Source organism: Leopardus geoffroyi, chromosome B2, assembly GCF_018350155.1.
Source record: "Leopardus geoffroyi isolate Oge1 chromosome B2, O.geoffroyi_Oge1_pat1.0, whole genome shotgun sequence".
NCBI classification, from domain to species: Eukaryota; Metazoa; Chordata; class Mammalia; order Carnivora; family Felidae; genus Leopardus; species Leopardus geoffroyi.
Window position 1 is genome coordinate 90,762,732 of NC_059332.1, and position 16,102 is coordinate 90,778,833.

At 33.7% G+C, this 16,102-nt stretch overlaps 1 protein-coding gene across 4 annotated transcripts in view; it reads right to left on the minus strand.

Annotated features, from left to right (window-relative positions):
- The window catches only part of ASCC3 (activating signal cointegrator 1 complex subunit 3), a 355,335-nt gene that overhangs the window by 88,550 nt on the left and 250,683 nt on the right, over nt 1-16,102 (minus strand). For all 4 annotated transcript variants that reach the window (XM_045499142.1, XM_045499143.1, XM_045499144.1 and 1 more), the window contains exons 31-34: nt 9,826-9,963; nt 9,628-9,748; nt 8,519-8,651; nt 5,205-5,330 (exon numbers count right to left, since the gene is read on the minus strand). In XM_045499142.1, coding sequence (XP_045355098.1) covers nt 5,205-5,330; nt 8,519-8,651; nt 9,628-9,748; nt 9,826-9,963 — 518 coding nt within the window. The remainder of the gene's footprint in view (nt 1-5,204; nt 5,331-8,518; nt 8,652-9,627; nt 9,749-9,825; nt 9,964-16,102) is intronic.

Genomic DNA, 16,102 nt, shown 5'->3' on the forward strand with positions numbered 1-16,102 from the left:
ATTTAGTTCCTAGAGATTGTAGAGGCTGCTTTTAGGTAACCAACTTGAACAATGGGAACCCGAGTAAGGTAGAAGGGCCCACATTGGCCTCAGCCTCCTGGCTGAATATAAACAGGCCCATTAGGCAAATCACTTCAGATTATCTTAAGCTATAGCTGACCAATGGGTTACTTACAGCAGGACACAGGTACCAAAAAAGGAAAATTCCATACATTTTCATACCTCCTCACCTTCTCCCTTTAACTACAGCCCCCTACCATTGCCTCATGGCAGTCTCTCCCTTGCTGTTCTGCCCACTCTTTCCTTAATGGTGTGCTCAATAAACTTCTATCTCCATTGTTCTGACTTGGGTGAATTATTTCACCACCCGGGCTTCCAGCTCCTACCCAATCAAGTTGACCCACATTTGGTGGCCCCCATATGACTGGGAGGCACCACATTTGAAAGCCCATGTGTGGAGCTTTTATGCCCTCTCCCCTACAGAGATGAATGCTTAGTTTGTTTTCAAGCATTCATGCTATATTGTAGATACTCTAAAGATATGAATATTCCTTGGTATTGTGCTTTGACTAAAATTCATTGACTTTGTTATATAATACTTTTATTTTTATATATCTCTAGTCTATAACTTTAAACAAACTTTTCACCTTTCACTAGAATAAGAGTAATTAAATCCCAAGCAGGTAGACTGTTTTTGCCATCCTTTTTCTTGTTTATTTCTAATATTATTGTATTATGCACTGGGAATGTAGCCTTATGATCTGTTTTGAAATATACTGAGTTGTTCTTTGTGGTCTAATACACAGTATATTTTATAAATAAATTTTGATGAGTGTTTGTGAGTAGGCATATTCCTTTTGGGGGAAGAAATATAAATATAAATATAAATATAAATATAAATATAAATATAAATATAAATATAAATATAAATATAAATATAAATATAAACATAAATATAAATATATTTATATTAGGGTGATTTTCAATAGAGATGTGTTAGTCTCTCAACATGATTATAATTTAGTTAACATCTTGAACTTCTATCAGTTTTTGCTTTCTCTATTTTGATGCTATGTTTTTAGTTACCTAAAATTTTGTAAACTATTATAACTATTTAGTGGTTGTGCTTGTTATCAATATGAACCATTCTTCTTTGTCCTTCTTTGCCTTGAATTTCATTTTGTCTGATTTTAATTCTACAACTGTTGCTTTCTCTTTGTTATTGTCCTTCATATCTTCTTTCCATCCTCAACTTTCAACTTTCTATATCATTTTGATTTCATGTTTCCTATAAATCATGTTTAGTTGGATTTAAAATAATTGAATCTGAGAATTTCTTTCAACAGGTAAGTTTAAATTATTTTTAACACTTATGATTATAATTGATTAGACTTATGATATGAATAGATCCTGTCAGTCCTCTCTACTCAAAACTCCACAATGGTTCTTACATCATCAATAATGAAATTCAAAGTCCTTACCATGGTCTCTAAGGTCTCACATGACTGGTATTGCTACCAACCCCCTACATCCCTTAGTTATATGAATTCTTTATGTATATTTTGGACATTAAACCCTTTTCAGATATATGATTTGCAAACATTTTCTCCTCTTTGGTAGGTTGCCTTTTCATTTTGCTGATGATTTCCTTTGCTATGTAGAAGCATTTTAGTTTGATGTAGTCTTACATGTTTATTTTATTGCCTTTGATTTTGGTGTTCAATCCAAAAAATCATCACCAAGACCATTGTCAAGGCTATGTCATCTAGTGGTTTTATAGTTTCAGGTCTTCCCTTCAAGTCTTTCAACAATTTTGAGTTGATTTTTGTGCATGGTGAAATATATGGGTTCAGTTTCATTTTGCATGTGAATATCCAGCATTCCCAGTATCATTTATTAAAGAGATTATTCTTTCTCCATCACATACTCTTAGCTCCTTTGTAGTAAATTAATTGACCATATTATTGGCCTCTGTGTTCTGTATCACTGATCTGTGTAGTAAATTAATTGACCATATTATTGGGCTCTGTGTTCTGTATCACTGATCTGTGTGTCTGTTTTTATACCAATGTCATACTGTTTTGATTACTACAACTTTGTAATATAGTTTGAAACAAAAAATTGTGATGCCTTCAGCTTTGTTCTTTCTCAAGTTTGCTTTTGGTATTGGAGGTCTTTTGTGGTTCCATGTAAATTTTAGGATTGCTTGTTATATTTTAGTGAAAAATATCATCATAAGCCTTCAAAAAAATTTATTGCTGTATCAGTTTTGGACTGATTAATTCACACAGCAACAGCTTGGGCACAGGTTTCTACTTCAGCATAATAATGATAGCTTTAGTCTTAACCTAGCCAGGTATCTCAAAATATGTTCAGGTGACTACTAAAAGAACTAGCAACTTTGATATGGATAGTCAAGAGTATATAAACCACTACCTCCTGAAAATTAATTTAAGTGCATTTATCAATACATGCATCAACTTTTAAGACTGTTAGATCTTTTAAGACTGTTAGATGGCTATAAGGGCTAGAGAGCATACTGCAGACAGGGAGAAGAGTGAAAACAAAAGTATGAAAGTGAGAGGAACTTCTTACCTAGAGGTGGTATGGATTAATGTCTCCTTTCATGGTGTTGGTGGTGTAGGAGGGGATACCCAGCTCTTCTTGGGGGCATCAAAGGGGCAGGAAAAACAGCTGCCACAACAACCAAGTACCCTAAGCCAACATGTCAAGATGATACACCTTTTGACTCCCAGTCTCAGAATTTCCCTCTAGCAAAGATGGCTGTCAGGTAAAGTAGGTCAGGCACTGTGAACTATGGAATACTCACTATTTACATGGACTATAATCATATGAGCAGGAGATATCCTAACTGTCAATACCTAAGAAGTCCCTGGGCTCAGAGGCTCAATATAATTTCTTTAAGTTATAACCAAAGTATATTCCCTCAAGATTTCGTCTTTGTCCACTGTGCTAACCTCTCCCAAGCTTCTTGTTCTGTCCCTAATTAATACTGTTTATTATGGTTGCATGTGGATTTTTCTTACCACATTAATATTAAATAGAAGGTAGTTTGTAATGAGAGCAACAAGGAATGATGCCTATTCCAGTTTCCTCTAGGTAGGTCCTCTATTCTCACTGCTATCTCACTCATCCCTCTAAAAAGTAGAGTGGAGTCACAAAACTTATGTTAAGTTCTAGCTTTCTGACAAAGTAGTTCTGGGATCCAGAGCAAGTCACTTCAAGTTTCCAAAGTCCCCTTCTTTAATATCAAGCAAGAAGGTAGGACCAGAGTGCATATAAAGTGCATCCCAGTATACCCTTCTACAATTCTAATCCTGTGATCTAATGGCTACCATAAAGCTGCAGTGCTTTACGAGGTAGCGATTACCTCGTTAGTCTTGCAATCATGTCCCAAATGATATTTTGTATCTAATCCAGAGTCCCTAACAGTTGAGGAAACAGAAAAATGCCACCATATTCTCAAACTCCTATCTGTGTTAGTGGAAATGGCTGAAACAAAAAACAAATTTCTCAAGGTACCAACAAGTAAGATTTAGTAATAATATTTCATCATGATCTCTCTGCTCAAGACCCTACAATGCTTTAATATTTCCTCTTATTCGTATCAGGAATGTCCCCATCTTTGGTCCTCCTTCCATTCCTTCTGCAACTGTTAAGGTCTTATTCACAGCTTAAACAGCTCCCTAACTGGTCTTCCTGCTCTGATTGTCTCTTCATTCCAGCCCATTCCCTACCATAGTTTCATAAGTATTGAAAAAAACAAAAAACTGAACCTAATTTGGGGATGTTAACCTGTGTTTAACAGTTCCCTACAGGTGGGGTGCCTGAGTGGCTCAGTTCGTTAAGTGTCCGACTTTGGCTCAGGTCATGATCTCAATGGTTCATGAGTTTGAGCCCTGCATTGGGCTTTGTGCTGACAGCTCAGAGCCCAGAGCCTGCTTCAGATTCTGTGTCTCCCGCTCTCTCTGCCCCTCCCCTGCTCATGCTCTATTTCTATCTCTCAAAAATAAATAAACATAAAAAAAAAAAACCCTCACCCTAGCCAATAGACTAAATGCAAACACCTTATTATGACATACAGGCCATTTATTCTCTGGTGCTTGGCCCACTTTCTGGTCAAGACAATCTTTTGGTCTCCATATTCTTAAGCTCTGGCTACATCAAACTTCTTGGCACTCTGCAAATGCTGTTTCAGCCATGAGAGCCTATGCCCATATAGTATTTTTGTGCCTCTGACCTTTTCTATTCCCATTTCAGGTTCAAAATTTGGTTGAAGTATCATCTCTGTGGATTTTTTGCTCTCATGGGCTTAAATACAATTCTATTACAGAACTTATGATTTACATTGAAATCATTTATATGTCTTTCCCCCACATTTAAAGATCTGCCTGGGCACCTGGGGTAGCTCAGTCTAGGCATCTAACTCTTGATTTTGCCTCAGGTCATGATCTCACAGTCATGAAATTGAGCCCAGTGTTGGGGCTCTGCGCTGGGCATGGAGCCTGCTTGGGATTCTCTCTCTCCCTCTGTCCCTCCCTCTGTTGTGTTCTCTCTCTCTCTATCTCTCTCTCTCTCTCTTTCTCTCAAAAAAAAAAAAAAAGATTAGCTGTTGAAGATGGAGGATAATGTACACTAATTTTTATCCTCAATATCTATTATAACATTTGACAAATAAGTGCTGAATGAAGACCTAACCTATACTGTCTGAAAGTAAAAGACATTCCACAACAACCCCCCCACTTTTATTTCCTCTTGCAGAGTTCTTATCAATCATTACAAATGCCTTACAAATTCTTCCTTCTACAACTGCATCAGCCTCATTCTTCTCTGAATACCAATTGCACCTAAATCAGTAACTACCATCTAGCTTAATCATTTAATCATTTCTTAATGATTTCAGATGTCCTGTCTCCCTAACTACAGAGCAAACTCCTCAAGGATATCCTAAGTTAATTAAAAGCAGCTAAGTAATAACTGCATACAATTATTCATTTTCAAATATATTATAATATATTGTGATCATACTAGAGACATCATGGGATTCTCTGGGCAAATTCATATATCTAGAATGTCCAAAATTCTGACTTTTTTGTTATGTACTAAAATTTAGGGATTGTTACTTTCAAAAATAATTTTCTTTTGGCATGAACCAGAAAGGTAAATAGTTGCCCTACACTTACCTGGGGTTCATGATAAGACGTCGGAAAAAGTAAGTCCAAGTGATATAATCCATTGCATCTTGCTTAGATGTAATTGTACCACCAGCAATCTCTGCATTTAAATGGTCAGAGAGCACTCCTAATAAGCTATACAGTGAACAAGATATGGGAAACATACATGAAGGTTAGGTTAAATGAAACACACTTTATCTCACATAGCAGACTGATGGAAGGGAGCCAGTAACTTTTAGGAAAGATAAGAGCCAAGAGGAGAAAGGTAGAGTGGGCAACAGCAGATGTAACTTGGAGAGTAGGGAAGAATGTACTTATGGGGTATGGGTGTAAGTATGAAATAATACTGAGGCAGATGAAAGGAGAGTTGGCAAGATAGGGGTGATAGTTATGAGTAATGATATTCCTTTCATTTACTCAGTGAGTGTTAAGTTCCTCGTCATATGAAACACAACTGTACTGGTGTTATAGAGTATACTAACATGATCAGATTTGTTGAAAGACTGGCATAACATAATGTTCATTTTAGTTTCTTATGTAAAATACTAAAAAAGGGAAGCAGTGTCCAACAACAGAAAAGGCTAAATAAATTATGATACATGGAACAATATGCAGGTATTAAAAATAGTTTTTGCAAAGGATGTTTTAAGGACATGAGAAATGGCAATAAATTGAAAGATTAAAAAAATGAGTTTCTATATTACTCTCAATTCATCAGCGGCAGAGTATAAATCTGTATACTCAATTGAGAGGGCAACTTGCCAATATCTATTTGAATAATCACTGTGACCCAGCAATTTCACTTTTCATTATTACCTGCTAGAGAAACATTTACAGACAAGGATGGGAAAGCAAATTACTTCGCTGCAATATTATATGTAAGAAGAAATAGGAAACTCTTGAAAGGCCCATTAATAGAGAAGTTAGCATAAAAACTATGAAATACTCTTGTGATAGGCAAGTATTAATAATAGTTATATCGAAGTACAAAATTAAAAGTTTTAGTTAATGATTACTGAATGTACATACAGAAAATTACATAAATCATACATGTACTCAAGTAATTTTCATAATGTGAACACACCTGTGTAACCAACACCAAGATCAAGCATCACCATTTCCCCAGAAGCCCTCCTTTTGTGCTGTTTAGTCACTACCTTGGCTCAAAGGATATTATGACTCTTATTCTGATCCTTACCTTATTGCTGTGGCTTGGGCTTCAAGCACAATGCTTACTGGACGTGGTGAGAAAAATACTCTTGTATCATTCCCTATCTCAAAGGGAAAGCTTTCAATATTTCATTATTGACTATGATGCTTGCAGTAAATTGACTCTTTATCAGATTAAGGACATTTCTTTATATTACTGTTTGCTAAGAGATTTTATTATGAATGGGGGTGGAATTTTTTCGAATGCTTTTTTTTTACATCTATGAAATAATCATATGATTTTTCTCATTTTTTTCCTGCTAATGTGGTAATAGTAATTTATTTTCAAATAATAAGTCAACTTCACATTTATAAAATAATTTACACAACATTAAATTTACTGATGTTGTTTAGACATCTATATTTATGAGAGGCACAGGTTTGTTAACATTCTTTTTTGGTAAATTTCTTATCAGGTTTTGGTATCAAGGTTATTCTGATCTTACAAAATAAGTTGGCAAGTAGTCTTATCTTTCCTAGTATTAGGAAGAGTTCATGTAAGATTGATGTTATTTTGTCCTTAATGTTATGAAGAATTCACTAGTAAAGCATCTGAGTCAGAAGGTTTCTTTGTGGAAAGATTTTAAATTTCAGATTCAATCACTTTGATAGAATAAGAGACTAGATTTTCTATTTCTTTTTGTGTCAGTTTCATAAGTTTTTAAATGAATTTTATCATTTTATCTAAATTTTTATTTGCATAATGTTTCATAATATTTTTAAATGCCTGTAATATCTTTTCATTACTAATATTATTTTGTTCATTCTTTTTTTTAAAAATTTTTTTTTTTTCAACGTTTATTTTATTTTTGGGACAGAGAGAGAGACAGAGCATGAACGGGGGAGGGTCAGAGAGAGAGGGAGACACAGAATCGGAAACAGGCTCCAGGCTCTGAGCCATCAGCCCAGAGCCCGACGCGGGGCTCGAACTCCCGGACCGCGAGATCGTGACCTGGCTGAAGTCGGACGCTTAACCGACTGCGCCACCCAGGCGCCCCTATTTTGTTCATTCTTTCTCTTGCTCTCTCTCTTTTTTGATCAGAGTTAAAGGTTTATCAATTTCATTCTTCTTTTCAAAGAAACAACTTTTGGCTTTGTTGATTTTTTTCTAATGTATATTTGGTTTCAGTTCTTTGATTCTTGCTCTTATCTTCTTTCTTTGAGTTTAATTTGTTAATTTTTTCCCGAATTTTTGGATGGATATTTTGATCATTATTCATGCTTTCTTTTAAAAAATATATATCTTATTATATATATTTTTATATAATATATATACAGAGTCATAAATTTTCTCTTATCACAATGTTAACTGTATCCACGTTTTTATATTTTCTAAATAAAAAAAAATGAACATTAGCACTTAGAATGAAAATTCCAATAACTCTTTACACTATCAATGAGAAACATGTGTTGTCCTTTGCAGTTAGAATACAGTATATTTAAAAAGACTGATAAAAGAGAACTAGTAATAAATGTTGCAAGTAAAAAATACATAAACCTGAGGGAGAAAGGCTATTTTCAGCTGAGAAAATGAGAGAAGCCTTTATCAAAGGGGTAGTTACTGTGCTACAAAGAATTATGTGATAATTCTGAAATAAGCTAATAGTCCAAATTATTCATTACAAGTCCCTCTATTTTGGATATTTCTTTATCACCTAGAGAAGGAAAACACACATCAAACGAGAACTTTATTATTAAATGCTTACTATGTGATAGACCCTGCTACAAGCACTAACATTCGATTATTACAACTAACCTCTGAGATAGCCAGTGTTGCTAGCATCTCCATTTTACAGATAGGTGCATCAAGGCACTGAGGAATCAACTGACTTGCTAGATCAAGGAGGTAAGTAGTGGAGCTCAGATATGAACCCAGATTGTCCGGCTCTAGAATCAATGTGATTCATTGAAGCAGTACTAACACTGCTTCTTTTAAAAGTTTTTTTTAAAAATGAAATTGTAATTGAATTCTATCTTACAGTGATAATTGTATTCAGTTTCATTTCAAATAATTCCATTGAACTAGAATTTTTGCTGATTTTTATAAATATCATGACACAAATGTTAACTGCTATGACATGAATCCATTTAAAATAATTTACAGCAAAATTTACCTTGACTCTACTGGGAAAGGTTCATAAAGAAATTTTTTGTAAAAGTCTTTCTTTATGTCATGAACCAGAATTACAGCTTTGCCTTGGTCATCAAACTGAGGCCTTCCAGCACGCCCCATCATCTGGAGTACATCTATAAAGAGGAGAACAAGAGGTATTCAATAATGTGGCAGCTAGCACAAGGTATATTTAGTGATTATAGCATGTTTCGACAACACGACAAAATAACGAAGGATACAGAATATTTTAAGAGTGTGCATATTATCTCTGAAGCCTGTTGAGTTCTATAATAATAAAATAATTAATGTATTAAGACAGAAAATTTGATCACCAAAAAGGGACTCTCTTACTATTTGTATAAGAAAGACAAAAGTTTCCTTTAGCTAAATACTTTAAAATGCTGTTTAAGAGTTATTACTATTTTAATTAAACAAGAAAAAGCAAAACATATAAGGGTAAATCTCTTCAGCAGATTCATTTGATTATTTTTCCCCATGAATGGACCCCCTGGGTCCATTTAGGACTCACCCTCTTCCCACTTACAGTACAAATGTTCTTTTTTTTTTTTTTTTTTATAGTGCAGGAATCTCTGAGGTAAGAAATTATTTAGAAATAATATAGTTTTTACATGTAATCATTGAGTGGAAATACACACTGATATTTCGCTCTTCAGAATTCAGTGACAATGCTTTTATCCACTTTTAAAATATGCACGAATCACAAATCGCAGCATGCAGAAATCATAGCAACAAGCCTTTTGATTCTAGAAGCCCCATAGAAGTATTTCTAGTGAATCAGATTTAAAGTTAAACAGTATAATGTTTAACTGTAATTTATTAAGTCATAATAGCTACTAATCAGTAATTGTTATCTATTTGTGAATTTGAAACCATTAGTTATGTTTCTGATGCTTATTAACACTTTAGGGAAGTAAATGAAACAGCTCAATACTTTGAATAGCATTTGCATCTCACTGGAAATAAAACTTTACAATCTTACGCAATATATGTTCAAATGTGGTCAATTCTCTACAATTCAATTCATGCAAATTCAGATTATTAAGGTTAAAATAGAAGCTTAATGTATCTGTAAATTAAAAAAAAAATTACCTGTAATGGGAAAATCCACATAGCGCCTTGTTTTTCCATCATAATATTCTGTTCCCTTAATAATTACTAAGTGAGCTGGAAAGTTTACACCCCAGGCTAATGTACTTGTAGCAATAAGAACCTAGAAGATAAAATATATTTAACTAAAACATAATGTGTAAGTTATATTTAAATGTCTGTTTATGAAAAATAAAATACCTGAACTTTACAGTTTACAAATAGCTCCTCTACTGTTTTTCGGTCCCTCTCATGTAGTCCAGCATGATGCATTCCTATTCCGAAAGCAAGTGTCAGCTTCAGGTTGGAATCTCTTAGCGTTCCAATGATGTTCTCCATCTGCAAATAAGAGCACAATTACGAGGTATAGGTTCATTAGCTTTACAATTTCCATACTAAGATTATATTTGACTAATTTTGTGTTTTGATTCTTATACTATATAAACAAAAATATAGGCCTCATCTACAGTTACAAGTGAAGTTAATTAAAAAGGAAATCTAGTTATTGAGAATGTATATCCTAAATGAGTTAAAATTTAAATGTTATCCATCTTCTCCTCATGCGTCAAGGAAAACAAAATCTGTGGATAGATGCAATATCCCCTTAATGAGTAACAACTATTAAAAAGGATGTAATGTTAACTAGAATATTTCAGGGTCTTGTTCATCTCTTATAAGAGAAAAACCTTCCATCTTTTTGGCTCAGTACTAAAAATTTAGAAAATATGGACAGAAAAATTAATGGAGAAAAATCAGTCATAATCCCACCAGACAGGAATCATTCAAATTTAGCCTTTCTCACTGAACTTAATGACCCAGGGCAAGTCATATAACCTTTGTGAGCCTCAGCTTCCTTATTTAAAAAATCAAACTGGTGGGGCACCTGGGTGGCTCAGTTGGTTGGGTGTCCGACTTTGGCTGAGGTCATGATCTCACAGTTTGTGAGTTCAAGCCCCATGTCGGCTTGGTGCTGACAGCTCAGAGCCTGAAGCTGCTTCAGATTCTGTGTCTCCCTCTCTCTCTCTCTCTCTGCTCCTCCCCTGTTCATGCTCTGTCTCTCTCACTCTCTCAAAAATAAACAAACATTTAAAAAAATTAAAAAAAAATCAAACTGGTATATTTTCGTCTACTTCTCATTTCTTTAATCAACAGTACAGTTAAATACTTTTTATATTTACTAGCATTTTTTGATAAACTATCTTTTCATTTTTTAAGTGGATATGACAGCTTTTTTTCTTGGTGGTTTGTAATGGCTCTTTATGTATTAGAGCTATTATTAAGCTATTTATGAAGTAAAGTTATTTCATTTCCAGCCACGGTTTAGCTAAGTTTTCATATGTCTAAAGAGTTTATGAAACTTATATCTTATATAATTTCTGAATATTCTATCACTTTCCATTCCACATGGAAAATACTTAACGCAACACAGATTATGGCAACGGAAGCAAATCTTATCTTCTTATGAAACTTATTCTCTGAAAAGAACTAAACAGAAAACTCAATCTCTTTTTGCCTAATGATAGACCTTTATACTGGTCCTTAAAGCAGAGGATGACACAATATGCAGTGTGGTGAACTTCTTTTGGGACAACTCCATGAGGGGAGTAATGTAGAGGTCAAGTGGTTTGAGAATGTATGAGCAATTAAAAGAATGACATATTTTAGTTGTATCTGTAGCTTCACTACCACATTTTCACAGTGAACAACAGTGGAGGATAAACTTGGAAATGGGTATATGTATGATTTTTATATGCCTGAAGACTGCGATAGTACAAATAACCAACACTGTCTTCAGACCTCATTTCTTTTTTTTTTTTTCCCTTCTACTATTAATCACCTCTAACATACACAAGTATACATGCAACACATTCACTCTCCTGGATGTGAATAAACCAATAAACAGCTCACAAAATCTCTATCTAGAGAAACTTCAGCTGGTTGCTACAGTTTAGTGGAGACATTCATACATGAAGCACATCAACATCCTTCATTCTTGCTCATCTTATTTTCAATGGTCAGAAAAAATTTTCCAAGCTTTTTTATGTGGGAATAAATTGTTTTACACTAATAATTAAAAAAACAGGAAGATGAAGTTTGTCTTTATAATAGATCTTAATGTATAAAAGGCACTGCATAGACACAAAGTAACAGTTTAATGACATACACATCATGTTATTTATCAACTTTCCTGAACTGAATGCAATATATAAAGAGTTCATTCTGTTTCATAAACACAGTATGGTCACCTGATATTCTTGAATATTTACTTCATAAACTGTTAAGCAAAAATATGGAAATATATTAACATTAATTAATGTTAACATTAACATCCACTTTCCCTTTCAAATTAGCAAAGGATAAGGAAGATGACTACAAATGCATGCTATAAAGAAAGGTGCTTGTCTTGTCTCATAAATTATATGTTAGCCATTCTCAAGTGACAGCCTATTATCCATTTTTTTTTGTTCAATAGTTCACTGCATAAATATCTTCAATTTACATTATCAAGAATTAATTCACTGATATTCTTGCTCTGACAATTGATTTCAGGGATTATTTTTTCAATTTCATAACTTAGTAACACTATAATTTTATAACTTGTATAATTAATAGTGTTCCATGGCAATGCCAATCATACCCCCCAAAATATACCATGTACCTCAGGAAAGCTAAAGAATCCTATGGCAGGAGGTTTGGTGAGGCATTAATATCCTGTCCTTTCACATCAGGGAAGGTTCTCATTCCCCCTGCCTCCACTTTCACATAAATCAATGCATTAAAAAGAACTATTTGCCTATCTGAACTGGCAAAGACCTAAAATCCTCATGAGGAAAATTACAAAAAACAACTTCATTTATTACATAGTTACTGTGGATGAATTCTGAATTATTTGAACATCATAAAAAAAGGAAAATTTATAGTAACGTTACTTAATCATTATGCATAAGATACTACCCAGGACAGCCTGTTTAAATTTGAAAATATAAATTGTTGATTAAATTATACCATTGAAATGTTTCATCTTGCTCACAATATAATACAAACAAAATTTTTGAGAAACTTAGGATAATGAAAGCTTAAAACATGGTAATACATATTATTTGTTGAGTACTTATGTGTCAGGCAATGTGCTTGACACTTTACAAAGATTATCACATTTAATCCTTTACATAAAGTAATAATAGCTCTAATGTAACACTCAATTCATTTACACAATCCTGTGTATTTCAAGTTAAAGACCCAGTGATCTTGAAGACTAGAGAGTAGACTCTCTCAACACCGATTCCATGGGAGAATTAAACCCCACAAAAAATATTTGAGTTGCCATCTTTTTAATTTTTCCAAAGATAGATAGTATCATTCTAGATGGTTAGGAGAAAAGTTCACTTATTACAAGCAATGGATGTCTTAAGTCATTAAGGTTTAATTAAGAAAGGCTGCTATAGAACTTTAAAAATAATCATGATAATAAAACACTGATTGGGGAAGTTTTAATTCCACAGTTCATTTCTATTCAACCAGCATTTGTTGTAATGTATAGGCATCTTTCCAACAGTCTTTGAAATATGTCTGACTACCTGACAGTTAAACCAAAAAAACCAATTCAATATTATAAATAAAAGAAAAATGGATCGATCTATATCCTCTAAGTAGTGGTCTTTTTTTTTTAGGGTGATGGGGGAGGAGGCACATATGTAAACTGTTGAACCAATTACTTTAACTTAATAGAATTTTTTTTTTATATTTTAAATTTATTATACTCAAAAAGCTTTTGTAGAAATATAGGATTCCATTTAAGTAGATACATTACTCCGTTCCTGAAATACATTCCAGTCAGAATATAATTCAGTGAGTTGATGACAATCCTGGCTCCAAAAGAAAGGAGGAGACCAGATTGGACAAGAATGAGCTAACAGATTGTACAGCCCAATTCTGTCCCTTTGAGTGTGATATATTGTTTCAAGATGCTAAAAACCCATACTTTCTCAAAGCATATCTGTTGTGCTGGTTTTCCCATTTTCACAGAATCCTCATTATCAGAAAACTCTGTACTCTTTTCAAAGCACGTCAGACTCAGACCATATGCCACTGAATAATGCTTATCAATTGTCTAAAATGCTCAATAAAAGATGCAGCATAAAGAAGAATAATGAAAGTTACGAAGACTTCTTTTTTTTAAAAGAATAAAGATAATTAAATATATCACATCTGGTACAGATGTTAAAGTTAAAACATTTCCTTATAATTACCAAGTGTTAATTTCTTAAAATACATTTCTGTATGATAAACCCCACAGACTGAAGGTGAAAAAGTTAAAATGAAAGAAACACTTTAGAACATTCTGCCAATATACTAAGGGAAAAGAAATTTAAAAACAATATTAATTAAAGATAGTAAATTTCCAGTCTTTGCCAATACTCTCCTCATATTCCTTGCTATCCTCTCTAAAGCCCAAAACGACACCTCAAAATGATTCACCATACTGTTAATACGTAAATATATTTATATATGTGATTAAACACATGATTACTTGTGAATTAAATATATAAATGAAGTCTAAAGAATAACATGTAACTTTGCTATGTCTGCTAAATAAACACAATGCCATTTTTCAATGTTTGCTTCTTAGCTTGCCCTAATTCTTAACAATAGCAATATCAAAACTGGGTCATAAGGTGAAATATTAAAGATTTTTTGCTTATTGATGTTTTTAACTTAATTCACTATGCTATTGGTAAGAAATCCAAGTGTCAGCACTTCATATTTATTCTGGAATATACATTTTATGCTTACTTCCATTTTTGGAGAGTTCAGATTCTGACACATGTTTGGAGAGCATTTCCATATATTGAAAAGCTTTTATTTATGTCTGTTATGTATGTATGTACCCTCCTTAATGCTTGCCACCCATTTAGCCCATCCCCCCATCCAATACGCCACCAGCAACCCTCAGTTTGTTCTCTGTATTTAAGAGTCTCTTTATGGTCTGTCTCCCTCCTTGTTTTTATCTTATTTTTGCTTCCCCTTCCCTATGTTTATCTGTTTTGGTTCTTAAATTCCACATGAGAAAAGCTTTTAAAATGCAGATAAAGCTGATGAAAGGGACCTTACAAAATTAATCTGCTAAGGCAGTATAATTTTAAATGAACAAATGCTATATTAATACGAATTAAATTTGTGAAGGAACATATTATATTCCTTGCTATTCCTTGCTTATATTATATTCCTTGCTTATATTCCTTGCTATTATAAAAATAATAGCAAATTTTACCACAAAGATTTCAGCAAAAAGAACCTGTCTATACGTAAGGTATTCAATGCTGCTGTACTATAACAGCAATAACAGTTAACACTTATTGAACATTTACCTCTGTTCCAGGCCTGTTCTAAGTACATCAAATAAAGTAATGCATTTAATCCTTAACAACAATCTTGTAAGGATAGGATTATTATTATCATTTTATAGATGAAGGGGTAAGGCTCAGAGGTTGAATACCCACCAAGGTCATATGGCTTGTAATAGGCAGTCAGTATTAAACCTAGGAGGCCTGGCTCCAGTCCATGCTCTCAACCACAATGTCACATTCTAATTACCACATGAATGTGATTTACTTAAAATAACTACTTAAAATAATGAAATCATTCATTTGGCTTACGGCTGGCCCTCACCATTTTAGACTGTGGGCAAAAAACAGGTAAGATTTGAAATAATGAATCATATACTAGACTCACACAACTGGGGAACCACACAGATGATTAGCAAACCTATTTTTTAAAAAGTTTATTGATTTATTTTGAGAGAGAAAGAGCATGAGGTGGGGTGGGGCAGAGAGAGGGCGAGAGAGAGAGAGAGAGAGAGAGAGAGAGAATATGAATGAATCCCAAGTATGCTCCATGCTGTCAGTATGGAGCCTGATGCAGAACTGTGAGATCATGACCTGAGCCAAATCTAGAGTTGGATGCTTAACCGACTGATACTTACAAGAGCCCCAATTAGCAAACTATTTCTTCTTCTTTAGTATTTGAGTATTTCCACTTCTGTGCCTAAAAATTAAGAATATTGAAAAGTATCTTCCTTTATAAACTAAAATACCAGCACTCATGATTGAGAATAGCACAGCTCTTGTTGGTTGCCTGTGTTTGATATTGTAGCTACTGACTTTACTGTTTGTTTCCATCCCCTCAAATCACATATGGACACTGTGACTTTTCCATCTTCTCTAGTCAGTACATTGTCAAGGGTTTCAGTTACTGTATGGCAGAGTGAAAAAAACACGGCTCTGAGTTAGCTGTCCTGATTATGAGTTTCTGAGTCCCATTTATTTTATGCTATCAGGCAAATTACTTAATTCTTCCAAGTTTCAGTTTTTACATCTATAAAACTGGGATAACAAGAACAACCCTTCCAGAATTCATGGTTAAACTATGTAATGTAAGCTTCTAATGAACTATAAAGTACACTATAAGCATATCAACT